Below are 26,613 nucleotides of genomic sequence, written 5' to 3'. Positions count from 1 at the left end.
TATATCTGTCTACACACACACACACACACACACACACACACACACACACACACACACACACACACACACACACACACACACATATATATAAGTCCCCTAATGTTGACCTGCAAAATATCAACATCAAAATGTTGAAAATGCAGACTTCAACATGCCAGTATGCATGGCCAAGAAACAGCTTCAGCACATGAAAAATGTAAAACAAGCAAAAACAAATAAAAAATACTTTTTTCAGGAGGGCTAGCCCCAATGCACTCTCCGTTTGGGGTGCTGCACATCCCTCGCTCCTAATTACATATACTGTACTAATTCCAAAATCACACAAACATGGGGTATGGACATATCCCCCACCCCCAGCAATTGTGCATTCTAACGTACCTATTCACCAGCTGCTAAGTCAATTATAACTGGTCAGCTAAACAGCAGTCAACCAAATACACACTTGCCCGTTTGCAGGGATCTCATTTTTAAATAAACTTTTATAACTCTCTGACATAATACTTCTTTATTTTTAAAAGTGTTTCCACCCATTCATTCATTACTTTTAAAAACCCTTCTGTTTCCACATGAAAAACATAACATTCCAATTGGCCCAAGTACACTCTCCATACTTAATTCCTTTATCACTTAATTCAGTTATTTTTCAACTGCTTCTGTTTCTAACCACTTTAGTTCCTCCTTGATTATCTTTTAACTTTCCATTCTCTATCAAATGTCTCCTGTTTTAGTTAACATACTCTTAATATTTTCCTAATTTTACTGCAGTACACCGCTTTCACTTTTTTGTTCTGTAATCTATTAATTTTTCTCCTAAGATGTCGCACATTTTCAAAAGTAGCATCATTACTTCTTCCTTTTCCTTTAACAAGTATTTTGCATGAACATCATCATTCCCTGCCTATTATTTTCAAAAATTTCTCTTTCTTTCTGTTCCTGTTCATTCTCATCCTTTTCTCACATTTCTTGAGCACTGCTGTACTACTTTAGTATAGCCACATTTTTTTTTTTTGCTTTATCCAGGTCTTTCTTCCTTTTAATATATAAATCATCATATTATTCCTTCAACTTAATCTGTCTCTGTGACCATAATTCATAAAAATCCTTCACTGTACCATACTCATTTCATATATTTGTCATTCTGTTCTCAGCTTTTCTCTCTAAATAATATCTTTGTTTAACCTTAAATCCTTCCATTCCCTTCATGCTATTTCTGATTTTATTGCCCATACTGCTAAATAATCTATACAATCTAGAGTTTTTCTTCCCCTTGTATCTCATATAAACTTTCAGACACCACTATATAATCAACCTCTGTCTTAATTTCCTCTGACACAGGGGGTCTATGTCATATAATCAGACTTCCAAAATTTCAAACACCATATGTTCGAACTTGGAAGTTTAAAATATGACAACATCGAAACCTCAGAACAGTGAATTTTTTCCCAGGGAAAAAATTTGCTGCTCTGAAAAACACACACACAACACAGGCACACCAAAAACTTAATAAACCTACACTACACCTTACATACACAACTATCTATGCACTAACCTTAACCCAAACCCTAACCCTAAGGTCCGTCACTATCGCACACTTACCTTACCCGCACCCTAACCCTAAAGTCCATCACTATCGCACACTTACCTTACCCGCGCCCTAACCCTAAAGTTCGTCACTTTTGCACACTTATCTTACCTGCACCCTAACCCTAAAGTCCGTCACTATCGCAGATTTACCTTACCCGCACCCTAACCCCAACTTCCGTCAGACTCACACACTTACCTTAACCTGATCCGTAACTTTTGCACCACAGTACAGAAAATATTGAAGCTGTGGAAACAACCAACCAAATTCTTTCCCTGGGAAAGAATTCGACTTTCTGCGGCTTCATCATTTCTATTTTTTGAATTTCCCTGTTCGAACATCCAGTATTTGACATTCTAGACAGTCGATTAAATAACAGATATCTGACACAGGTGTATTTCACTGTTTTTAAAACTTTCATATATCATTAATTCCCTGCACACTAGTATGCATTGTCATTTTTATTGTCATTTTTTGTCACAATTAAAATCACCCACAGATATAATTTCCATGTTAATGGAATCTCACTCTTCCCCCATAGATGCCTGTACATATACCAATATATCTTAACGTTGGTTTCTCACATATCCTCATATTATAAATCACCAATTTTCTTTGAATTCCAGCTATAACATCCTTGCTTTAATATTTTCTTTTTTACTAATATTTCTATTTCTAAACATATTTCTTTACCAAAATGACACACAATATTTTCTCCCACAGTCTTACAAGCTGTTCCTTTGTTCTAGTCTCATACATTATATGTCATCTAAATAAATTTCATCTACAGCAGCACTGTGAGTCCATTCATACACCAATAACCCTCTCTCTCTTTATTTCACTACTGTTGACATTCATAGAAACTACATTTGTATTAGCAATGTCCACGTTTTGCATCTTTCCCAATCAGTTTACAATTGCTTTTTCTTACCCTGTTCCCAATATATAGGCTAGCAGGGAGGACACTAGCATGTTCAGGCCTGTCAGAGCAGCATTTGGTTCTTCCTATTCTATTATACTTTCCTCATCATCATTGTTTTGCAATGCAGCATATTTATTCCTTGTTTCAAACTAAATTCTCCTTTCCCTTCCCTTTCCACACCATTTTAGCATTTCCATAGGTTCATAGGTTCATACTAGGCTATCTGCCCAAGGGCATTTATAAGCCTAGCCCATAGTTATGTGACTTTCACCACCCCTTTAGTTTGAAGAAAACTATGCCTATTATTTTGCTGTGCCTCTGTCAAGCAGTGACACTGAAGTAATCCCTGGGGTATATCTGTGATCTCCCATCCATTGGTCAAGATTCCTCTTGAACAAGGCCAGCGAGGTGCTCTGCCTCACATGTACCGGGATTTTGTTCCACAGCATAGGGAGTCTTTGGGTGATGAATCTGTCCCTCCAGCACGTTCTATTAATAACCGCGTCAAGGTTTAAGTCTCCCGCCCTTGTGGTTCTGAGGGATCTAGATTTTTTGAGGTGAAGCATATTCATCAAATCTGGGTTTGACATGGCCTTATATGTCAGGCACAGGTCACCTCTGAGCAAGCGGTATGCAACTGAACAGAGCTGGAGTTCTTTCAGTCAGGCAGCATAAGACATATTTTTGACACCCTTTATCCTTTTGGTGAAGAACTTTTGGGGCCTTTCCAGCTGCTGCAGGTGTCGGGTCAGATACATTCTGAATGGGGCATTGTACTCAATCATAGGTCTAATGAGTGATGAGTACAGGGGGATGATGACATCCCTTGATCTAGATGTGAATAACTTCATGATCAGGTGGGCAATGTAGAAGGTTTTCCTAACTACTTTGGCAACATGAGTGTCAAACGAAAGGTTACTGTCAACCTGGGTCCCCAGATCCCTGATGACTTCTTCTGTGCTCAGTGGATTGCCACCTATATGGTAGCTAGGGGTAACCTTGTTTTTCCCGAAGGGTATGACTATGCATTTCTTGGCGTTTAACTTTAGGCCATGGCTCTGGCACCAGTTATCCATTTCTGTAAGGCCCTTCTGAAGGATATCTGTGTCAGATGTGTTTTCGACTATGGCGCCCAGTTTGCAGTCATCTGCAAACTTTGTTAGCCATAACCCTCCTGTGTTTGCTTGTACTTCAGAAAAGTAGATGCCGAACAAGAGTGGTCCCAGGACTGAGCCCTGTGGGACACCACTTGTGACAGGCTTTGAGTCTGACATGGCGCCAGCAACTCTGACCCTGTGGGTTCTGTCACTTAGCCAGTTTGCAACCCATCTTGTGATGTATGGGTTTACATTCAAGCTGATGAGTTTTTCGATGATACCTGAGTGGGGTATTGTGTCGAAGGCCTTTGCCAGGTCGAGGTAGGCTGTATGGACTGCCTTACCCTCATCAATGGCCTTGGTGACTGTTTCAAAAAAGTCAACCAAGTTTAAAAGGCATGATCTGCCTTTGACAAAGCCAAACTGGGTTGGATCCAAAGTCTGCAAGTTCCCTATGTCTTTATTTATGAGTTCCATTATGATCCTCTCCATGGCTTTGCAGATAAGGCTTGTCAAGCTAATGGGACGGTAATTTCCAAGGTCAGTGGAGGCACCGCCCTTGTGAAGTGGGACCACAGTCACAGTGCGCCACTCCATGGGTACGTATCCTGAGGTGAGGCTAAGATTAAACAGCTGTCCTAACTGCGGGTTTAATTCCTCATTGAGTTCATGGAGCACACAGCTGGGGACACCATCCGGTCCCATGGATGCTGTGTTTTTTGCCTTGGAGAGAGCAGTTCTCACCTGGGCATTGGAGATGTTTGGGGGACTACAATCCTCTGGTATAGATATCTCTCCTTTTGGGGGGGGAGGGGGGGAGAAGTTTGCACTGAACCTGTCAGCCAGTATGTTGGCAATGTGTGTAGGTTCAGTAATCTTCACATCATTTTGAACTAATTCTGAGCATATCTGGGAGTTTCCTTCTAGGTTTCTAACATAGCTAAAGAAGGCCTTATGATTGTCTTTTGAGTCCTTGGCGATTTTTCTCTCAAAATTTTCCTTGGATGATTTTATGAGAGCTCTTAGTTTTTTTACTTATAATGATCAAAGGTGTCTTACCTTTCAAGGATTTTGCTCTATCTTGTAGTAGCTTCCTCCTTTTGTTGTAGAGCTTGTTTATGGCTGGGGTCCACCAGACTGGACGTTTGCCTTTGGTACAAAGACTCTTAGTTTTGTTTGGGATTGCCTGATCCATGCAGTCCTGTAGGTGCTGGTAGAAGGCATTTGTAAGTGATTCAGCAGTTTGAGTAATGTTTACCACTGGCTCAGGGGCCTTAAAGGAGACCACACTAGTTTTTAGAAGCGTGAAGTCGGCTTTTGAGAAGTTTTTCACTGTGGTCTTTTTTATTTCAGGTGGGGGCGGGATGAGGACCTCCAGCGAGATTAGTTTATGATCTGATCTCACCAGTGAGGGGTATACTTCCAGTGTTGAACATTGTGATCCCATGTTCGTGATGATGAGATCAAGTATGTTTTCTCCTCTTGTGGGGATGGTGACTAGTTGTTCCATGGCATTTGAGTTTATGAACTCCAGGAACCTTTGGGCTAGATTGTTTGGGCTTGAGTAGTGTTCCCAGTCTATATTAGGGTAGTTGAAGTCACCTAGTATGATGATGTTTGGAGATACATTTATCCCCTCCAGTGTTTTCAGGAAGGCCATGTGAGGTTCCTGAGTTTGAGAGGGTGGCCTGTAACATGCTACAAATTGCAGAGCAGTCTTGCCTATGGTTAATTGCACCTGGATGGTCTCCGATGCATCGTGCGTTGCCACCAACCTTGAGGTGTGTGTGTCCTTTATGAATATGGACACCCCCCCCTCCTTTCTTGGTGTTGTCCGGATTTTGGGGCCGGAACGCATGATATGAGGTGAAACCTGATAGTGCTGGGGTGCTCTCAGGAGCCTTGAACCAGGTTTCTGTCACAGCACAGACATCGATGTTCTCCATACTGAGAAGGGCCTCGAGTGCGTGCATCTTGAGAGTGAGACTTCTGGCATTGAGCAGCATTACCCTTAGTTTTTTTCCTTTTTGTGTTCTAGGGTGGTAGGTTTAGAATTTGAGCCTTGCCTAAAAAAGGCACTATGGGGGTGGCAAGAGCCTTTGCCAATATCCGGAAGCCCAGGGGTGACAGGTGTAAGCCGTCCCTTGCGAAGCAGCGTGGCTTGTCCAGCATGTCATCCCAGGCAGACAGACATTGGATCCCCTTTGAATGACACCAGAATTTAAGCCAATTATTAAAGCTGATCATTTTATCACTGTATTGTGGCATCATTCTAGGTGAAGGTAGGATACTGCTCAAGGTCAGAGTCATACCTGCCTGGGCTACATAATCAGTTTCTATTAATTCATTTTGCAATATCACATTATTTCCTACATTTTCATCATGCATTCAATCACTGTGAATATGTATACATGTATATTAATAATTCCAACAATTTCATTGTTACTCTATTTTTATTACTACCATCCTTTACTTCATCTTGACTTTCTACACACAGTTGTATATCCTTCATAGAATATTTGTGTTCATTCTGCTGGAAAAAACTTTTTTTTATACAGTCCTGTATCAAATTACTTGTTTCTCTATACAGAAAGCATGCTTACAGTTTACCCACCCCCCCAATAGATATCCATTGTTTTCTTGCTATTTACTGTAACCACTATTGGCAAATGTACTAGTTTCCCTTCTTTTATTTCAACAGAATCCCAAGCAATAATATAGTACAATGCTCCTTTCTGTATGTACCTCACCAGATATCTGCAGCAACTGGAGAGACCTCAGAGGTTTCTCTTGAAGAAAATTCAGGGCCTACAACACATGACCTACATGGACAGACTGAAGGCCCTATCACTTTACTTAGAGTCATATGGACTGCTTAAAGGTGACTTGTGCCTGGCCTACATAGCAGTCTCACATCCTGCCTTGGTGAAGCTGCTGCACATCCACAAATCCAAGGGGACAAGATTCACTTGTTCCAGGGACCTTAACCTAGCCTGCAATATTAACAGGACATGCTGGAGAGATAGATATGTCTCCCAGAGATCGCCACTTCTCTGGAACAAACTCCCAATTCATGTAAAACAGAGCTACTCAATGACCCTATTTAAGAGTAACCTGGATAATTGGATGGAAAACTGCAAATTTCCACCAGGGGTTTCATCAATGTCCCTCTTGGAGAGGGGCAGCCAGTGCTGATCTTAGATTCTTGTGCAAACATAGACTAAAGGTCTTGGGCAATAAGGGAGCAAAGGTATAACACAGCTAGGCTTGTACAGGTCTTAGGGTCAATAGCCTAGTAACCTCCTATGCTCCTATGATCCTATGAATGGCTGATTCTCCATTTCATATGTTTCTGTTATTAATCAGTTTCTAATTGTTCCACACAATCTGGCAAAGCTTGAAAAAAATTCTGTTCCAGTTTCTCCTTATTAGGGGTTTTAAACTGCACTAGAAGTTTTCGTCAAGACTGCACATTTAAGTTATTAAACACATATCCTAAAATTTGGAAAGGTTTCCTGTGATGTGGAAATCTTAACTGGGAAGTTGTGCATATAATGTTTAGCTTTTCTAATTTAGGGACCACTCTCTAGCTTTGGTTTTCCTCTCATGGTTGCAGTAAGGCTAAAAATATACCAACTGGGGAAGCCACATGCTAATGTAACAGTCCAGAGTAGTAACTAATGCTAATTAGCCAAGTGAGCTCTTAAAATGGTGGTGGCTTCAGATTAAAGCAACAGAACAATCTACTTGCGAGCAACCTTTTTTCTCTAGGCGGTAAAAGTCAGTACTGTCTTTTGACAGCATTCATTAATTCACTCCTATGGGAGTAGTGTTGCAAGATTTAAGTACATCAGACCCATGTGTGTGTGTGTATGTGTGTGTATGTATGTATGTGAGTGTGTGTGTGTGTGTGTTTGCATGTATGTTGATATGTGTACATGTGTGTCTGTGGGGCCATAAATGTGGTTGAATGTATGTGTGTGTGTGTGTGTGTGTGTGTGTGTGTGTGTGTGTGTGTGTGTGTGTGTGTGTGTGTGTGTGTGTGAGATATATACGTCTATATCAATGTTTATATATAGGCACTTAAACAAATACCTTCTCACTCTGAAAAATAAAAGAAAGCATGCACAGTATGTGTCATTCACATACCTGATCACATGTTTGGACTATGGAACTGCATTCCAGTGCTCCAGTACTATCATTACACAAAACCTTTACATTGCTATCACTTCCACAGCTTTACCCCTATATGGGTATATGGGTCAGTCAAAGCAATGCCACACATTGGAGGGTGTGGTTCACACCCTTGTATCTCCTGTATCATACTTACATACATCAATTTTGCTCTGGAACTTCACAAGCATGCCTTCTATTCAAGGCCATTGTCAAGCCCTAATCTGGTCTGATAAAGACAACCAATCCCTCCTCTACCTGCTGCAGGAGTGGTACCTGCAGAAGTTGAGCAGGCCATAACAGGCTCAGAATGAAAAAAAAAATGGATATTTCGCAGGAGTTGGGAGACTACCTGTCATCCCGGATAGGTATCCCACATTCTAAGAAACTATGCAGGTCAGGAACAGGTACAATGACCTGCAGAGGCAGAGGATGGACCAGCTCACTAGGTGGGTTTTAGAGGTCCAAGAAAGAAAGCCAGAGTTTTATATTAAGTACTGTTTTTTATGTCTTATACTGCAAGTTAATATATGTATATATGTGTGTATTTATATACATACACACACACACAAACACACACACACACACATACATAAATATATGCAGAGAGAGAGAGAGAGAGAATGTAGCATTTTTATACCAATAACTTTACTGCTAGGATTTTGTTAACATGCATATTTTTTACTATGCATATGGAAAGAAATGTGCAACAAAAACACAGAAACATATACACATACATCTATAGATAGATAGATGTGTGTGTGTGTGTGTGTGTGTGTATTTGTGTGTGTGTGTGTGTGTGTGTGTGTGTGTGTGTGTGTGTGTGTGTGTGTGTGCACATTTTACAAATAGAGTGATTTCCACTATTAGTGGTATGTGAAAGGTATACCTGCCAGAGATTCTTAATATTACCTTAAATGTATGTCTAGTGGGTATGCTAAAAAAAAAAAAAAAAAAAAAAAAAGAAATGGAAAAAAAAACAATAATTTTTGTTTAGTCATAATGGCATGTATTCACATTTTGCTAATGTATTTTTGGGATTTCCAGAAGATTCATTTTCTTACAAAATGCCTGAGAGCAGCTAGCCACCCTATTAAAGGTAGAGTGCAGGTGGTGGGTAGGGGGTGAGCAGCAACTGAATAAACTACATAATGGAAACTCCAATGGCACTTAACGCATACTACAATATAATACCAAATCATTACTTATGAATAATCAATAGTTAAAACTATTTTAAAAATTCACATTACCAGAGGTAAACACAGAGTCAAATAATTCATATTACAGTGAACAGTTGAAATAATTGTTGACATTATTAGACCTTTTAGATCTGTACCCTTCCTTCCTTAAACTGACTATCTCCTAAGTTTGCCTTTTGGACCAGTACATGAATGGCTAACCATCTGTACCCATCAGAGACTCTTGTGGACCATATCAAGTAGGGTATATCAAATTCAGGCTGTAACAATAATTGATTCAGTGAAGACACCATAGACTTAGGAAGGAAAATGAAAACATGTCAATGAAATTGTCAAGTCTGCTGCAATATTCATTATTCCTGAAAGTCCCTAGTCACTTTTTGTAAAACCCAAAGAAATGCTTGCTTATACTAGGCATACATTTTGTACAATAAATTATAAATAAAAAAATGCATTCAGAGATGATACACACGCACACACACACACACACACACACACACACACACACACACACACACACACACACACACACACACACACACACACACACACACACACACACACACACACACACACACACACACACACATTTTCCCTTTAATTTGTTTTTATTATATCTTCACAGAAGAGGAGAACAGGAGAGTGGAAATAATCAAAGCCAAGTAGTGAGGAGGTTAGAGCAGCTGACTGAAGATATTCTGAATAGAGGAGGTTAGAGCAGCTGACTGAAGATATTCTGAATGGAGGAGGTTAGAGCAGCTGACTGAAGATATACTGAATAGAGGAGGTTAGAGCAGCTGACTGAAGATATTCTGAATAGAGGAGGTTAGAGCAGCTGACTGAAGATATTCCTGAACAGAAAGCATATTGAAATTGAATACAAATTTTAAATTCATTTCTGCAGCAATTGGTCTGTGATAAACTTATGAATAATATATTAAAAAGTGTATATATCCCAATGAGTTATTACAATAAAGAGGAAACATTTTATATGTGTATATCAATAAATCATTCATAGGTACTGCAACCAGTAATCCATAAGTAATAATGAATTGATTCCTATATGGAACTTGAGGCATTTACTCTAAAGTACCATTAAGAATGCAGCCATAATGATGATGCTATTTAGTAACTCTATGAAAAGTAAATAAATAAATGTTTATTCATTTCTGTAAATAAAATGGTATATTTTACAAGCACTTATGACTCCTTCGTGTCACTGTCTTTCTGTCTGTATCTCTCTTGCTCTCTCTCTCTGTTTCTGTCTCTCTTTTTCTCTCTCCATTTATGTTCTTTTTTCCACAGGTCCAGATATCCAGATGCAGCCCAGCTGCATGTTTCCCAGGTCAGGAACTGCTCACCCCTTCACCCCAGCCTGCCTGGAGAAATATTCACAGGGTCAAGGTGGTTGCTGTACACCCCTGGGACCCCCAGTTCCTGGCAGCCCAAAAAGCTAGTAGCACCATGAGCTTCAGAACCTGGTTGAAGCAGCAATTGAGCAGGCAGTAGAAAGGCACCTTCAACCAATGCAAATCCTGTTCCAGTAGATACAAGACTCACTGACCCAGTCAGTTCCTGTCATTGAGCCACAGGAGGCTTCCACACCATTGGGGTTCCCATTTTATATGCATTACAGATGGTGGATAACTGAGGTCCTCCAGGCTAAGATATAACCTGCACTTTAGACCTCCTCTCCTTCCAGAGCTTTTGTACCAATCTGCCTTGTGTATGTCTTGTGTTCCCTAGCAATGGCAGCACAGTTGTGCTCCTGTCTGTCTCATCTTTATGTTTCATCAGTTTCTTAACTCTTGACTAAGCCACTTTCCTATACCCTCTTCTCAAACTCCTCCACAAATGCCCTCCTATATAAAAAAACTTAAAAATGGGTGGTCTCTCTCACACAAAATGAGTGCTCCTCCTCTCTCACCTCCACTAGTACAGCCCTCTTCATGTCTTCCATCTATGTGCCCCTTGACTTCTCTCTTCATCACTTTCTGCCTTCTCTATCATTTCCAGGATTCCATTATTCTCCCTTTCCAACCTTGTGAAAGAACAATCAGAGAGTCCACATAAAGGCATCCTTACATTCCATAAATAAAATCATATAGATGTTTTATTGTACTGCTACAAACCTGAGCTGAAGCACTCTGAGGCTAGGTTGTTTTCAGTTATCAATTATAAAGCAGTACAAAATAAGGTCAATACATAAATAAATAATGCTTAAAAATAATAAATAATAAAGTCTGTCACAGTTTGGCAGCATATATTTTAACACAATGCTTAATGATAAAACATTGTTCAATCCTGGATAAAATGCATCAAGACTAAGCTGCCAAAGGAATTCACAATATTCCAGTACCTGTTCCCAAGCCCCACCTCTAACATTAGGTGTTACTCACTCTAGTATAAAAAAAATAAAACTTTTTATTCTCCTCACAATATACTGTGTGTTTAAAAAGTGCTGATAGTAGTTTGTAAAAATTCAAACAATACAGTTTCAATAACAGTGCATATTGAGTAAATGGATAACAGGTAGCTTTTCATGTTGTGCCAGTAGCAGGCAGAATATTGGCATCTTCCATCTGCTTGCCATCTACATAATTACTATTAATTTCAAAATTATATTTCATAATTTTGTTTTCTTTTTTCTTTTCACAAACAGAATCTGGCTGTTCCCTTCTTTTTCATTTATTGTCATGGCAGCAGCACATATGGTGAACTATATCTGACTACACTGCTCCCTCTCTGAAAGGGTTGGAGCGACTTTTCAAATAGATTCCCTTCCTAGGCAATCATTATTTACAAAAATAGTCTGAACTGCACCATCAGCTATGCCTTGCTTTTCTGTGTACTTACTGTGAAAAAGATTTCAAATAATAAAATATTTAAATTCTCCTAATGCTGCAATGTATTTTCTTCTTATTTATATGCAATTTTGTTGACAATTTCTTTGTGTAGCTACACTTTTCTGCTTTTATACCTGTATGTTGCTGATTATGTCATTCTTCACATCACTGTGAATTATAATGTTTTCAGCACTTATTTCCACAGGCCTCCACTGAAAAGGGTAATTTTTTGCCTAGTCATATTATCCCATTTAAAAAAATGTAAGTAACTAAGTAATGGAATAAATAAATAACTAAATGCATTATAATAATTGATTTTTATGGGTCACATATATTGATTGCGGTTAAAGCAAACTGAAACAACTCAGGTGAATTAAGCTAACACGGGGCTCTGAATGAAATAGTCTAAATGGTCTAGTTTAATTGTGCATCAAATATTTTTACATTATTGAAGTTTGACATTTGTCAAACAATTATTTGTATGCATTTACAAAAAAAGCACATATAAAAAGTCATTCTGAGTCCAAAACTTACCTCCACCAGCTGTAAAAGCATCAACAACCAAAGGATATCCTAGCATCTGACAAATAACTTTTGCATCATTAATATCCCAGCCATCATCACAGATAGTACCCCACATATTATTATGTAGAACTTCTACACGACCTCGAGGTCTTCCAATTCCAACAATTCTTACTGTTGCTAAAGTACCTAAAGTAGATATATAGACATATTATTAAAGATTATAGCCATGACACTGCTTTATTTTGCATGCAGTTTAATTATAGATTCAAGTACATTTTCTTCAGATACCACATAAAAAAGTAAACAAACCATGTGAAATGAGGGGACATTTCAAGTTATGTTTCTTAGTCTCATGTTGACAAACAATGTGTATTTCCATTACTAGCTTCACTTCAGTGCCTAATTGCCACACTGTATGATTAACTACAAACTAGTTTGCTCACTGACAACAGCTTGCAGGAATTATGATCCATAACTACCATGAATTTCTCTCCCTATATGCAGGGCTGAGGTTTTGGAGATCCCACACCATCTGACAAAATTCCTTCTCTACTGTTCTGCTGCATATGATTCATTTCTTCACTGGAATCTCTGACTAAAATGTTTTATTGAATTCCCTTGTCCTTTTTAATGAAGATGGTTAAGTACAGCTCTCATTATGTTATCTAAAGCATGTGCCAACATGATATATTCTTGCTTGAAATCATGCACAAGTAGTACAAGGGATACAATGAAACCAAAATTCTCAAGGAAAGGGGGATCTGTATAATGGGACAAAGGGGTACTGTATAGAGAGTGGACTCCTGAGGGAGGGCTAGAGGGTGAGAGAATACAGCAGTTGCTAGTGCCCAGAACCTACCATCTGGCACTTCTAACCATAGTCCATGACATTCCCTTTGCATGATATATGGGAATAAAGCATACAAAGAGATGTATTATGCAGAGCTTTTATTGGCCTGGGATTTCCAGGGATGTAATAGAGTACTGCAGGACCTGTGAGCAGTGTCAAAAGGTAGGCAAAGCAGGAGACAAGGTCAAAACTCCTTTGGTGCCTCTGCCTGTGACTGAGGAGCCAATTCAGAGGGTAGCTATGGATATTGTGGGCCTCTGAGTACCCCAAGTTCCACAGGGAAGAAGTATATCCTAGTGGTAGTAGATTATGCTATCAGATACCTGAAGTGGTGGCTCTGTCCTCCATTGAGGCAGAAAAGGTGGCAAATGCTTTGTTAGAGATTTTTAACAGGGTAGCTTTCCCAAAATAAATACTTACTGACAGTGGTGCTAGTTTCATGTCAGACCTACTGGCTTGTCTGTGGAAGCATTATGGGTTGAAGCACCTAAAGACCACCCCCTACCATCCCCAGACTAATGGTCTGGTGGAGAGGTTAAACTACTGGCATTTGCAGACCAGTTCAAGAGGGAGTGGGACAAATATCTGCCACATCTGAAGTTTGCTTACAGAGAGGTGCTCCAGGAATTCACAGGTTTTGTACCCTTTGAGTTGCTGTATGGGCAAAGGGTGAGGCGACCTCTAGATTTGATTCAAGATGAGTGGGGGGGGTGAGTGTGAATCCCACAAGGTGTCTGCTGTGGCATATGTCCTAAACCTCAGGACAAGGCTCAGGGAACTCATGGGCTTGGCCCAGGAGAACCTGGCAGAAGCGCAACAGGAAAAAAGGTAAGATGTAAAAGGAATGCTCAAGCTAGAGAGTATGCTGTCGGGCAGCAGGTTATGGTTCTCATTCCTGTCAGACACAACAAGCTGCAGGCAGCTTGGGAAGGAACTTCAATGTATTAAGGAAGGTCAGTGATGTTAACTACATGGTAGAACTGCTAGGCAGGATGCAGGGGCAGGAGGAGTCTGAAGGTGATCCGGTGACTGATCTCATCAGTGAGGCTTGGACTGACACCTCAGTAGAAGAGGTGGCAATGTCCCAGGAGCTATCCCCTACTCAGGTTCTAGAAATCTAAGCAGTGTTACAGGACTTCGGTGGCATGTTCACTGGGAAACTAGGTTGTACCCACCTGGTGTAGCTCTATGTGGATACAGGATCACAAAGGCCTATTAAGCATGTCCCTTATAGGGTACCTGAGAGAGTCAAACACACTCTGCGGGAGGAGATACAGGAAATATTGGAACTAGGGGTAATCCAGTAGTCCAGCAGTTACTGGGCCTCCCCACTGGTGCTGGTACCAAGGAAGGATGGCAGAACTAGGTTCTGTGTGGACTACAGGAAACTAAATAGTCACACAGAGTCAGATGCTACCCCATGTCTGGGACAAATGAAGCCCTAGAGCAGCTGGGTGAGGCTAAGTATTTTACCACTACTGATCTTACCAAGGGCTACTGGCAGGTGGCCTTGACTCCCATCGCTAGAGAGAGGTAAGCCTTTGTGACTCCGTTCATGAGAATGAATGAGAATGAGAGTATGAGATCACGAAGATGCCCTTTGGGATGAAGAATGCCCCAGCAACTTTCCAGAGGCATGGCAGATTGTATCCTAGCAGGAGCAGGAGATTTTGCCCGTGCTTACCTGGTGATATTGCCATCTGCAGCTATTTCTGGCAAGAGCACCTTCAGCATGTCAAGGAGATGCTGAGCAGACTACAAAGGGGAGGATTGACCATTAAGCCCAGTAAGTGTCAGGTGGGTATGGTGGAGGTCGTCTAGCTGGGACATAGAATGGGGAGAGGTAAGATCAGACCAGCATCTGCCAGAGTGAAAGCCATTCAGGTATGGCCTGCCCCTGTTACCAAAAGGCAGGTGAGGGCATTCTTAGGGACATCAGGGTACTACAGAAAGTTTGTCCCCAATTACCGTACCATAGCTGCTCCCTTCACAGACCTCAAAAGGAAAAATAGGACAGATAAGGTAGTGTGGAACCCAGCATGTGAGCAGGCAGTCTAAAAGGAGATTTTGGAGGACCACCTGTGTTAGCCAGTCCAGATTACAGCAACAAATTTGTTGTGCAGAAGAAAGAAACTGTTGCAAAAAAGAGTAAAATCCCATGATTGGAGAAACTCCCTGGTCAGCTTCAGTAAGAAGCTGAGATCCCTCATAAAATCCTCCAAAGCTAGTTATGAAAACAAAATCGCCACTGACTCTAAAGACAACCACAAAGCATTCTATAGCTATGTCAAGAATCTCAATGGCAACACTCAGATCTGCTCTGAGTTACAGCACAATGGCACTAAATATACAGAACCAACGGATATTGCCAACATCCTGGCAGATAGGTTCAGTGCTAACTTTACCCCTCTGTCATCCCCTAAAGGGTCCATCTCTATACCAGAAGAATGCAAAATTCCTGTAATCATGGCTGCACAGGTAAAAAACGCACTATCCAAAGCCAAGAACACAGTATCTATGGGACCTGACGACATCCCAGGCTGTGTTCTACATGAACTACAGAATGAACTGTCACCCCACCTAAGTACCATGTTCAATCATAGCCTCACCTCAGGCTATGTGCCCACTGAATGGTGCTCAGCAACAGCTATCCCACTTCACAAAGGGGGAGCCACCACAGACCCCGGAAACTACCTCCCCCATTAGCCTAACGAGAATGGTCTGCAAGGCTATGGAACGTATCATCATGGAACTTATAAACAATGACATTGGTAATCTCCAAACTCAGGACCCCACCCACGTCAGGTTTGTAAAAGGCAGATCATGTCTCCTAAACCTGATAGACTTCTTTGAAGCAGTCACCAAAGCCGTAGATGAGGGTAAGGTGGTTCACACAGCCTGTCTAGATCTCGCCAAGGCTTTTGACACCTTCCCCCACTCTGGAATTATAGATAAACTCACTAAACTAGGTATAAATCCCTATGTCACAAGATGGGTTGCCAACTGGTGCACTGACAGAACCCACACTGTGAAAGTAGCAGACTCCAAATCCAGCTTCAGACCAGTGACAAGTGGAGTACCACAGGGTTCAGTCCTGGGTCCTCTCCTGTTTGGTATCTACTTCTCTGAAGTACAGGCCAACACAGAAGGTCTTTGGCTAATGAAGTTCACAGATGACTGCAAACTAGGAGCCATAATCAAAACTCCAAAAGATGTGGACATCCTACAAAAGGGCCTTGCTGAGACAGATGCCTGGTGTCAAAGCCATGGCCTCAATAATGGTTAAGGTGTTTGCCTTACGAGCACAAGGTGCAGGGTTTGAGTCTCACAAGGGATAATTGGCTAGGCTCAAAATGGCTCACAAGGGCAGTTAGCCTAGTACTAACCTAAGCTCAATGCCAAAAAGTGCATTGTCATTCATTTTGGTAAAAACTCAGTACCCATGAACTACCACTTAGGTGGTAGTCTACTTAACACCAAAAGTGTGATAAGAGACCTTGGGACACAGGTGGACAGTAGTCTCTCCTTTGATAATCACATCACCACAGTAATCAGGAAATCCTTCTATGTGGCACACCTCATCACAAAAGGTTTCTCATCCAGGAAAAAAGAAGTCATTGTTCCCCTCTACTCGTCACTCATTAGACCCATTATAGAGTACAATGCCCCTTTTGGTATGTACCTCACAAGATATCTACAACAACTGGAAAGGCCATAGAAATACCTCACAAAGAGGATTACCAGCCTCAAAGAGATGCCCTATGCAGACCGTCTCAAAAAACTGCAGCTTTACTCCGTTGCATATCACCTACTCAGAGGCAATCTCTGCCTAACACACAAAACTATGTTAAACCAAGAGCTTTTAGACATGCTCCACTTAAACAAATCCCAATCCCTATGAGCTACACGCTCTAGGGACCTAAACCTCATCACCACAATAAACAGAACATGCTGGAGGGATAGATTCCTGTCCCAGAGACTTCCCATACTCTGGAACAAACTACCTATCTATATCAAACAAAGCTCCTCATTAGCACTGTTCAAGAAAAATCTTGATGATTGGATGGGAGATCGGAAATTCACCCCGAGGATCACTTCTGTGGCTCTGCTCGACAGTGGCACAGGAAAATAATTTTCTTGGGTGGTGAAAGCCAAGGTACTTTTGGCTAGGCTTATATACACCCTAGGGCCAATAGCCTAGTACCTACCTATGAACCTATGAACCTAGGTAGATGCTTCAAACCATGGGGTGGGGGCTGTACTCAGCCAGGTTTCCTCAGAGAGCAAAGAGCACCCAGTGGTATATCTCAGCCTTAGACTCCCTCCCAGGGAGGAATGCTATGCAGCTGTAGAAGAGGAATGCCTAGCCATAGTGTGGGCACTGCAGAAACTTTAACCTTATCTGCATGGAAGAAAATTCACTGTAGTTACAGACCACAATATTTTAACATGTCTACATTAGGCCAGCCAACAAAATACCTAGGTGGATCCTAGGGATGCAGTCATATGATATGACAGTGCAGCACTGCAGTGGGGTTATCAATGCCAACCCAGATGGGGTTTCAAGACAGGGAATGGGGTAAGGTATTCCCAGATAGGCTCATCCCTCTCAAGCAACATTTCTCAAGGGTCACTTGCAAAACTAGCTTGAGTCTTCAAGGGGGGAAGAAATGTCAAGAAGGGAGATACTGCCAGCACAGCTATCTGGAATTCTGTAAATAATTATATGTCATTTGTGAATATTAACATGATTTATACAAGATGCTTGTGTTATAAATGTATTAGAACTGTATGTCATCTGTATATTAAACTGCTTGAAGGTATTTTCAAAGTGCTTGAAATGTAACCACAGCATTCTCTAATGGAATAGAACAGAAATGTATCTGCACTATTGTAACTGTTTAGGTGTATATATTTTAACAGTGGAAACTGGAATATAGAAGGCTGACTTATTACTTTATGGCCAGGCCATAAAAAGATGTTATCTTTCAGCTTCAGTGCAGCAAGAGACACACTGTCTAAAACTAGGGAGTTTTCTCTATTGATTTGGAAGTGTTTTATTGTTTTATGACTTCCACCATCTGCCACAGATCTGAGGTCTATGTATTTTCACAGGTAGATGCTAAATACTTCTAGCTTCCAGCATTGTTGGGTTTCACCTGGAATAGAGTTAGATGACAGGAAATTATGTCATTATGCAAGCTATGGCAACAATAATATTTGTGATAATAATTTGAAAAGTCTCTTAAGAGAGACAGAGCATTCTGTATTCTGTCTTGGACCTAATAACAACCAAACCCATTCATCACACACTTGCCATGCTCTGTAACTAAGTTAACTATGATATAGTAATTCTCTAGAGATAGTCAGGAATATAGCAAAGCTTAATTTAGATGTTTTTTTAATTTATTTGAGACTGTCCTGCAATGTTGTTTTAAATATTTCCTGTGCTTTTGAACTCTTTTGTCACTATAATTATATACTGACTATTTTCTTGTTATTTTTTTATTTATTATTACATATATTTAAACCTTTCATTGTGGCTGATCTGTCTAGAGATATTTAAGTTCTGAGAGTACTTGCATATTTATTTTGTGACACTGTGTGGGCCACTCATAATAGCCTTGCTCTTGGTCAAACTACCATTTGTATTAATAGCAACATTACACAGTAAGATTGGACACCCTTTGTTAAGCGCCTTAAAGTAGTAATAAGGGCTTCTAGTGGCAGTGATAACTACCTTATAGTCTGGGCAGAAGGGGGGCATAGCTAGTAAACCTGTGCCAGCCTTTTCCAGGTGTGTGTGCATGTGTGTAAAACAAATCTCCAAGAAAGTGTGTGTCAGCTACTTGGGGACTGACACAAAGCACTGGTTGGACAGAGAGAGTGTTGGAGGACTTGGCTTGGAACACTGGTTAAGGACTTAACTCTATAGCTGTGCCAGTGGGGAGTCTTATTGGGGATCTGGAGAAAGAGGGAGAAACCAGCCCTGGACTGACTGTGGTCTCTGTGTGCTCTTAAGGGAAATTGCACTTGATGCAGTGAGCTGCATCTGGAAATACTGTGTGAGTACCTCTCATCCTCCCAACGTACATGACCCACTGGTGCCAGTAGTGAGGACTGAGGCTCCTTGATTACTGGTCCAGTGGTGGAACATCACACCTCCTGCTCTGCTTGCTCTAAATATTGTTGAACTTGGCTGCATTTTATTTTGATTTGAAGCTCTTCATTTAAAGTTGAATCACTTCTATTTTTGAATCTTATTCTAGTATTACATTTGTTTTGTTTTAAGTTTTCTGTTCTGTTGAAGTATTAAGATTTCTTGGCTAGGGTCAGTTAAAAAAAGTTACCAAAGAATTCCTTTGTAAACTGTGAATAGCTTCAGTAAATTAGTGGGGGAGCTGAGAAGCAGCATTACTCTCTTATATAGAAATATCTGTATTTAGCTGAAGTGTTTGTGTGGCCTGCTTGCTCTGAATATTGTTGAACTAGTTGTTGTTCTTAAATTTGGTGGTTTTTCAGTTACCCACCCCTACTATAAATCTCATTTTGGACACTCCTCCCAGTCCCGTCTCATCAGATCATTCTACTGAGTCCAGCATCAAGTAATAACTTTTAAAAAACAAGCATCAAAAATAAATTTCAAGTAATTAATTTTTATAACCAGCAACAAGTGATGGCTCATTTAATCCAGGTAGGCAATATGAAAATAATCTAATTTGCCAAATAAGTTTCCAAATGTTCCTAATTTAGTTTCATTTTTCCCTTCACTTTTTTTTTCCTCATTTTTCACTTTCCCACCCCTCCCTCCCCCCTCCCCCCCCTTCCCTTTCCCTCCTTCTTAAAATCTCCCTTTTTCTCCTTCCTTTCCCCCTTCCTTTTTTTTCCTTCCCCTTCCTTTATATTTACATTTTAAATATATTGTATATATTATATTATGATAGAAAACCCATTACCATACAATTATAAACGAATATTGTATAATTGTGTTTGTATAAATTTATAAGTTTATAGTATTATATTATATTATAGTATTATTTTAGATATATTGTTATTTTTTTTTAATTATAATAATTCAAATCTATTATGATAGATCTATTGATATGATATTACCGTGTAGTGATTTGATGTAATAAAACACTTACTTTTTTAATTAAATATGTTTTAATAGAATTTATTTTTTGAAATTTGTTTTACTTAAATTTACTTGATATTAAATTTTTTAAAGCTATTAAGTATTTATTTAAAAAAGATTTTAAAATTTTTAATAATAAAATTAATATTTATTAATTGTTTTAATTAGCATGAAGTTATTTAAAGTTATTTAAAAATGTATTTCAGTAAGTGATGAAGTTAGTGCACAGTTCGTCTTTTCTGAAGAGTTTTCAAGACAAAGAGTGTTTTGTGAACAGTGTTTGCTGTTTGTGTTCCAATGTTTGTACTTTTTTGTGTTTTTCCTTGTTTTCAGTAGAAGATCTTCCGTTAGGGGTCACACAGTGGAACTCGGTCCGCTAATAATGATTGACAGTAGATTTTTACAGTGAGAGGTAGCTGCGGCGACTTAACCAACAAAAAAGGCAGCCCATTCACACATGTCTTTACTGACTGCAGTTGCGTTTCCAGTCAGTAACAGCTTTTGTTTCAAGAGTAGAGAGAGATCATTTGAGAAGGCCCTACCCCTGAGTTTCTCAACCTTGATTTATCTTTTTTCCTCCTTAAAAGATTACCTTTTATTCATCTGCTTTTGCTGTATTTGTGTTTCTTCTTACTTCGTTACTTTATTTTGCTTTTGCTGCTTGCTCTTAAAAGTACTCAGTTGCATTAATGGCTGCTTGTTAGTTGTTGTTCTTCTTTCGGCTTTTCCCGGTTAGGGGTCACCACAGTGGAACTCCGGTCCGCTAATGATTGACAGTAGATTTTTACAGTGCCGAGGTACCAGCTCGACGCCCAACCTTCAACAAAGGCACGCCCATTCACACATGTCTTTCGAATGCCACTCGACCGTGGGGAGGACATGCAGACTCCACACAGAAGGCGCTCCAGCTGAGAATTGAACGGGAGAACCTCTTGCTGTGAGGCGACAACCCTACTGCTGCTCCACCATGGCACTATTAATGACTGCTTGTTAGTAGCCTGATTAAATTGTAACTGTTATTCTAAGCCTTTTGGTTTAAGCACCTGGGCTTCAGGCCAGTTGTTTTACATTAGGAAGGTTTTGTAGTCTACAGTCTTGTGGCGGGAGAGGTAACTTACATCCTTCTAAGTTGGGAATTCCTGGTTGAAGGCTTAGTGTGTCTAAAAGTGTCTTAGTTCTGGTTTAAGCACTTGGGCTTCAGGCCAGTTATTTTACATTAAGAAGGTTTGTGGTCTACAGTCTTGTAGCAGGAGAGGGTAGATTCTGCCCTTCTGAGCTGGGAATTGCTGGTTGAAGACTTATTGTGCCTGCTTATTTGACCTGTTTCTTCCTGAAACTGGTGCACCTTGTTTGCTGTAGCACAGACTACATTCAAACCTGTTGAATCTAGCTCTGTTTGTATAACTTGGGCACTAATCCAGGCCATCTTTTTTGGGAGAGTGTTCCTCTGCATCTTAGTGGCAGCAGTGTGCAGTTAGAACTCGTCTCATTGAAGGTTGCTGGAGCAGGGCTCAGTTTTGAGCTTTTATATTGTTTAATTAGGTATTTGTTTAAATCAGTTTGCTTTTGTTTGCTACTGTTCTATTTAAGTGTGTACATATTCACCTGTGTTAAATCAACCTAACAGAGTTTAAATATTTTAAATATCTTCAGCATAGTCTGGTTACAGATTTTGCTCTATCCAGATCTGTTTGTGTGATTCCTGTGTTCCCTGCTATGCTGTCTTGTGTTGGCTGGGGCCTGCCTGGACTTAGTGGGAGTAAGTGAACTGGTTGGAACTGATCTGGCATAGGGTGTTTAGCTAAGAGCTCGGGGACAATGGTTGATTGGTCAATTCCAGTGTTTCTATTTTACTTTCATTTCTGTGATATTTAAACCCTGCATTTGTGCAGATTTGTGCTTATTTGCACATCACACACTGCAGCTGCTCTGTTTTAACCCTTTGTGAGGTAACTCAGCTGCATTTTTTACCTTACGAGCAATCCTTTGTGAGTCCCTTGCTTTCAGCTACTATATTGATTTTATCCAGCCCTACTCACACCTATAGGTACTATCCTCCAACTATACCATCCCTGACCTCTCTTCCACAGAGTCTGACAACCATGGACGGACAATTTCCTATGGTTTCTCCTGTTAGTCTTGTTGATATGGACATCCTGAGACAGTGTAGCAACTGCCTTATGGACATGGACAACTCTCTACTACTACCACCTAGGAACACAATATATGAGAGATACAATTACATTAAGAAACTAGAATCCTTGCTTTCTTAGTCACAAGCCAGTACATCTGATGTTTAAAAGGTTATCTGCACAAACACTGCAAACACCACACCTCTAACACCACTCACACATGTACAACACACTCCTATATATACAGAGGTTCTCAACAAAAACATACCTAAACAAAAAAGACCTCTGAAGCACACCACAATCCACAGCATCAAGCACCACACATAGTACACATGCCTGTGTCTCACAGCCTCTAAGGCCCAACCACAAATCTAACATACTAGTCATAGGAGACTCTATTGTGAGACACACAGACACACACACCTCACCAGGCTAGACAAGTAGAAAGTCATGGTAAGTTGCTTGTGAGGTGCTAGAATCTGCCATATTGTGCATGCACTCAAGTCTCCAAACAACAGGTACTGTTATGACTCTGTCATAGCCCATGTTGGTGTGAATGACTTGAGACGTACCTGTCTGGACTATATGAAAATAGACATGATTGAGCTCACTGAATATGTGTCCCAGGCAAGTATGTCCCTAGCCTTAAGCAGCATCCTACCATCACCCAGAATGATGTCTCAATGCAAACAGAAAATTATTGACTTTAACAATTAGCTTAGTTTCTGATGTCATTACAAGGGGATCCAGTACCTGATAGCCTAGGAGGACATGACTGACAGACCACAATGCTTTGCCAGAGATGGCCTCCATCTGTCTCCCCTTGGCTTCAGGCTTCTGGCAAAGGTTCTTGCTTCCCCCATTGTGCCTTTATTAGGCAATGTCATGAGCACAAAATTACCAACATGAAAAATTCTTCTAAATGAAATTTAAAGGTCATGCTGCTAAATGGTAGGAGTCTTAGCATGAAACTGCACTCACTGCAAACATTTCTCACCCTGGAGGATGCTGACATTTGTGCAGTCACTGAAACCTGGTTCAAAGCTGTGGAGAGCACCCCAGCCTTACCAGGTTTCTCATCCTACCATACTTTCAGACCCTAAATGGAAGGGTATAAAGCCAAAGGGGGTGGAGTTTCAATATATATCAAAGACATACACACCTCCAGGCTGATCAAACAGTGTAATGCACAGGAGACATTCCAAATGCAGTTAACCATTGACAAAACACCTATTCAAATCATAGCTAGCTACAGACCCCAACCATGGCTCAGTATGCCCACTATCTGGACTTACCTGAATCCATCAAGATTCAATCCTCTAGCCTCATCCTGGGTAACTTTAACTACACAACCATAAAGTGGAACACCTATTTTAGCTGAAACGTGAATGCCCAGAGATTCCTCGACTTCATCAATGTCATGACATTGGATCAGTTGGTTGACACCCCCACGAGAGGTGAAAATATCCTGGACCTGGTAATAACCAACATGAGTAGCCACTTTAGCACCCCTACAGTGTCATCCTCCTTGGTAAGATATGACCATAAAGCAATCACTTTTGAAGTCACTATCTCCCCTGCTTCCCCCCCTCCCTTGTCAGGGTCAAACAAAAAACTTTTTCAAAGTTGACTACAATCTCCTGAGAGCAGGTATAAGCAGCTTCACAGCCACCATCCCTTCAGCTGGAACTAGCACTAATGTCCAAGCCTAGACCAAAAAACTATATGAGCACCTACATAGGTGTATGACTCAGCAATACCTGACAGGACCAAATCATCTTCCTCAAGGAAGAGTAAACCTGTCTAGTAGACTGCAGCAATAAACAAACTCTATAGTAAAAGGAAAGAAAATTGCTGTCCTATATAGGGCTGGATTTTTACCCCTACTACTGACAAGCATTTGGGAAAGAATGTACATCACTTCATGATAACACTGGTACTGCCTTTCTTCTTATACCTTTTGTACACCATGACCAGTTTATGCTGACACTACCTTTCCTCCTCTATGGATTAATGCTGTTTTATTCACTCCACTGTTTTGATTTCCAGGCATTTCATCTCTCTTTGTAATCTATTTAGTTCAAACTGCAATCTGAGATTATTATGGGTCATATTGGGTGACCCTATTGCTGCATGCTGCATACTTTCAAGATCCTCTTAGGCTATCTCCAGGGTCAAAGGAGCAACCTGTGTTTACACCCAGACCATGTATTAACTGACTCATGCTCTGATTTGCATTTGGCTATCCTTTTAACATGTCCTGTTTAAGTATTTCTGCATCTGTCATCTTGGCATATTATTCACAACTCAGTTTTGCCTGCTGGGCAATGTAAATTGCTGTATATTTACCCTGTGGCTGGAAAAGTGCATATACTTTTTGGTTTTGCATGCACTTTAAGTACCAGTATACAATAACACTGACACCAATTAATATTTCACACCATGGCCTTTGAATATTTCACCACTAATACAAATTAGTATGTCCCACTATGACCTTTGAATATGTCAACACTGACACAAATTAATAGGCCACCCTACGTATGGCCTTTGAATATGTACCACTGGCACTATTTAGGATGCGAGTGTCTGCAGATCATTAACCTCTAAATAATATGCAAGGAGGTGACAGACATAAACAATAGATGACAAATGTACACTACTGGCTTGGGATATGACCAATGCATACAATGACCAAATATGCATTACCCTGAACAACTGTTCAACCAAGTTAATATCACTGCCTTTTCAGGCTCACCTTAGTTTCTTACAGGGATGTCTTTCCCATTGTAAGTGAAACTTGGCCAGGACATTTTTGATACATGCACATACACTGACCATACCCGTCGACCATATCTCTCAACCTATCAGTGCAAGAAATCTGGACAAAGCCAGAAAGAATGGTGGCACAAAGGCCCACAAATAGGGACAGAATTTAAATATTGCTCCTATAAACATAGAAAGTTGCAGGAATAGCATGTTTTGCATAATGATATATTTTCTGAAGAATATAAAGTCTGAAACTCAAATGGCTGTCATTATTTAATATTATTTAGTGACTCTGATATCCAACGATTTGCCAGAAAATCACAGATTTTATGAGAACCAGACCAAAAATATGAGGCAAAAATCTGGATATTCTGTGAAAATCTCTACAGTTGAGAGGTATGCTCTCAACTGTCTAGATTTTTGAAGAAAGTCAACATTTCTACCTCATATTTTGGTCTATTTCTCATAAAATTTATGTTTTCTGACAAATCAGAGGATTAAAGTCACCTAATCATGATATACATTTACGTTTCAGACTTCATATTCTTCAGAAAATGCATGCTACCACAAATCCTGTTACACTAGAAACTTTCCAAGTTTATAAGAGCTATATTTAAAAGCTGCCCCTGTTTTGAGCCTCCCCCCTACTTATTTAGGCTTTGCCCAGATTTCTTGCACTAAGAGGTTGAGATGTATGATACGGACACATGCACTCTCTCTCTCTCTCTCACACACACACACACACACACATTTACCCTTGCCTGTGTTTTTGGCAACTAGCTGGTACCATTCAAAGCTATCTAGTACACAAAGAACACATTTATTAATTCTGGAAACAAGCCAACTACCATATTAAATTGATAAGAACAGATGCTACATAAGCTTAGACAAAAGGACAATAATTGTTGATAGTTCTAACTTAAGCAGCTACTCTTCATATGGCAGATACCAACAGTTAATAAGTCACCAAAGTCAACAATTTCCTTTTTATGCTAATAAATATACCATCAGTCAAAAATGAATAATACATCTCTGCCTGAGAGTAAGTAAAATTAAGAAGTGTACATTGTGGGAGATAGCACAGGGGACTAATGCTCTTAGTTAGGTGGCACCATCTGTAGCTATTTTTGTGTTACTACTACAACTGTACTCTATATTTGATTAATTTACTGATCAGTATTTTAAGTGGATAATTGATGAAGACAAAACTTTTTATTGTTTTAAAATATATTTTAAAGGAAAGTGGAAAAGTAACAGAGGAATAGAAAAAACAGTTTTTATGAGACCTAACTGCAGCAAGCAGATAAATTCAATCGATTATGGATATTCTGTCATGATATTTGCAAATACAGGAATATAACAAAATGCTTTCTGTTTCTTTGCAAA

General features: G+C 40.1%; 1 protein-coding gene across 2 annotated transcripts in view; it reads right to left on the bottom strand.

Annotated features, from left to right (window-relative positions):
• The window catches only part of MARCO (macrophage receptor with collagenous structure), a 503,950-nt gene that overhangs the window by 47,262 nt on the left and 430,075 nt on the right, over positions 1-26,613 (bottom strand). For both annotated transcript variants that reach the window (XM_044074990.1, XM_044074989.1), the window contains one exon: positions 12,354-12,530. In XM_044074990.1, the coding sequence (XP_043930925.1) occupies positions 12,354-12,530 (177 nt within the window). The remainder of the gene's footprint in view (positions 1-12,353; positions 12,531-26,613) is intronic.

The sequence above is a fragment of the Protopterus annectens genome, chromosome 6.part0, assembly GCF_019279795.1.
Source record: "Protopterus annectens isolate FY-2018-M chromosome 6.part0, PAN1.0, whole genome shotgun sequence".
Classification (NCBI taxonomy): Eukaryota; Metazoa; Chordata; order Ceratodontiformes; family Protopteridae; genus Protopterus; species Protopterus annectens.
This window is presented reverse-complemented; position numbering and strand designations above follow the sequence as displayed.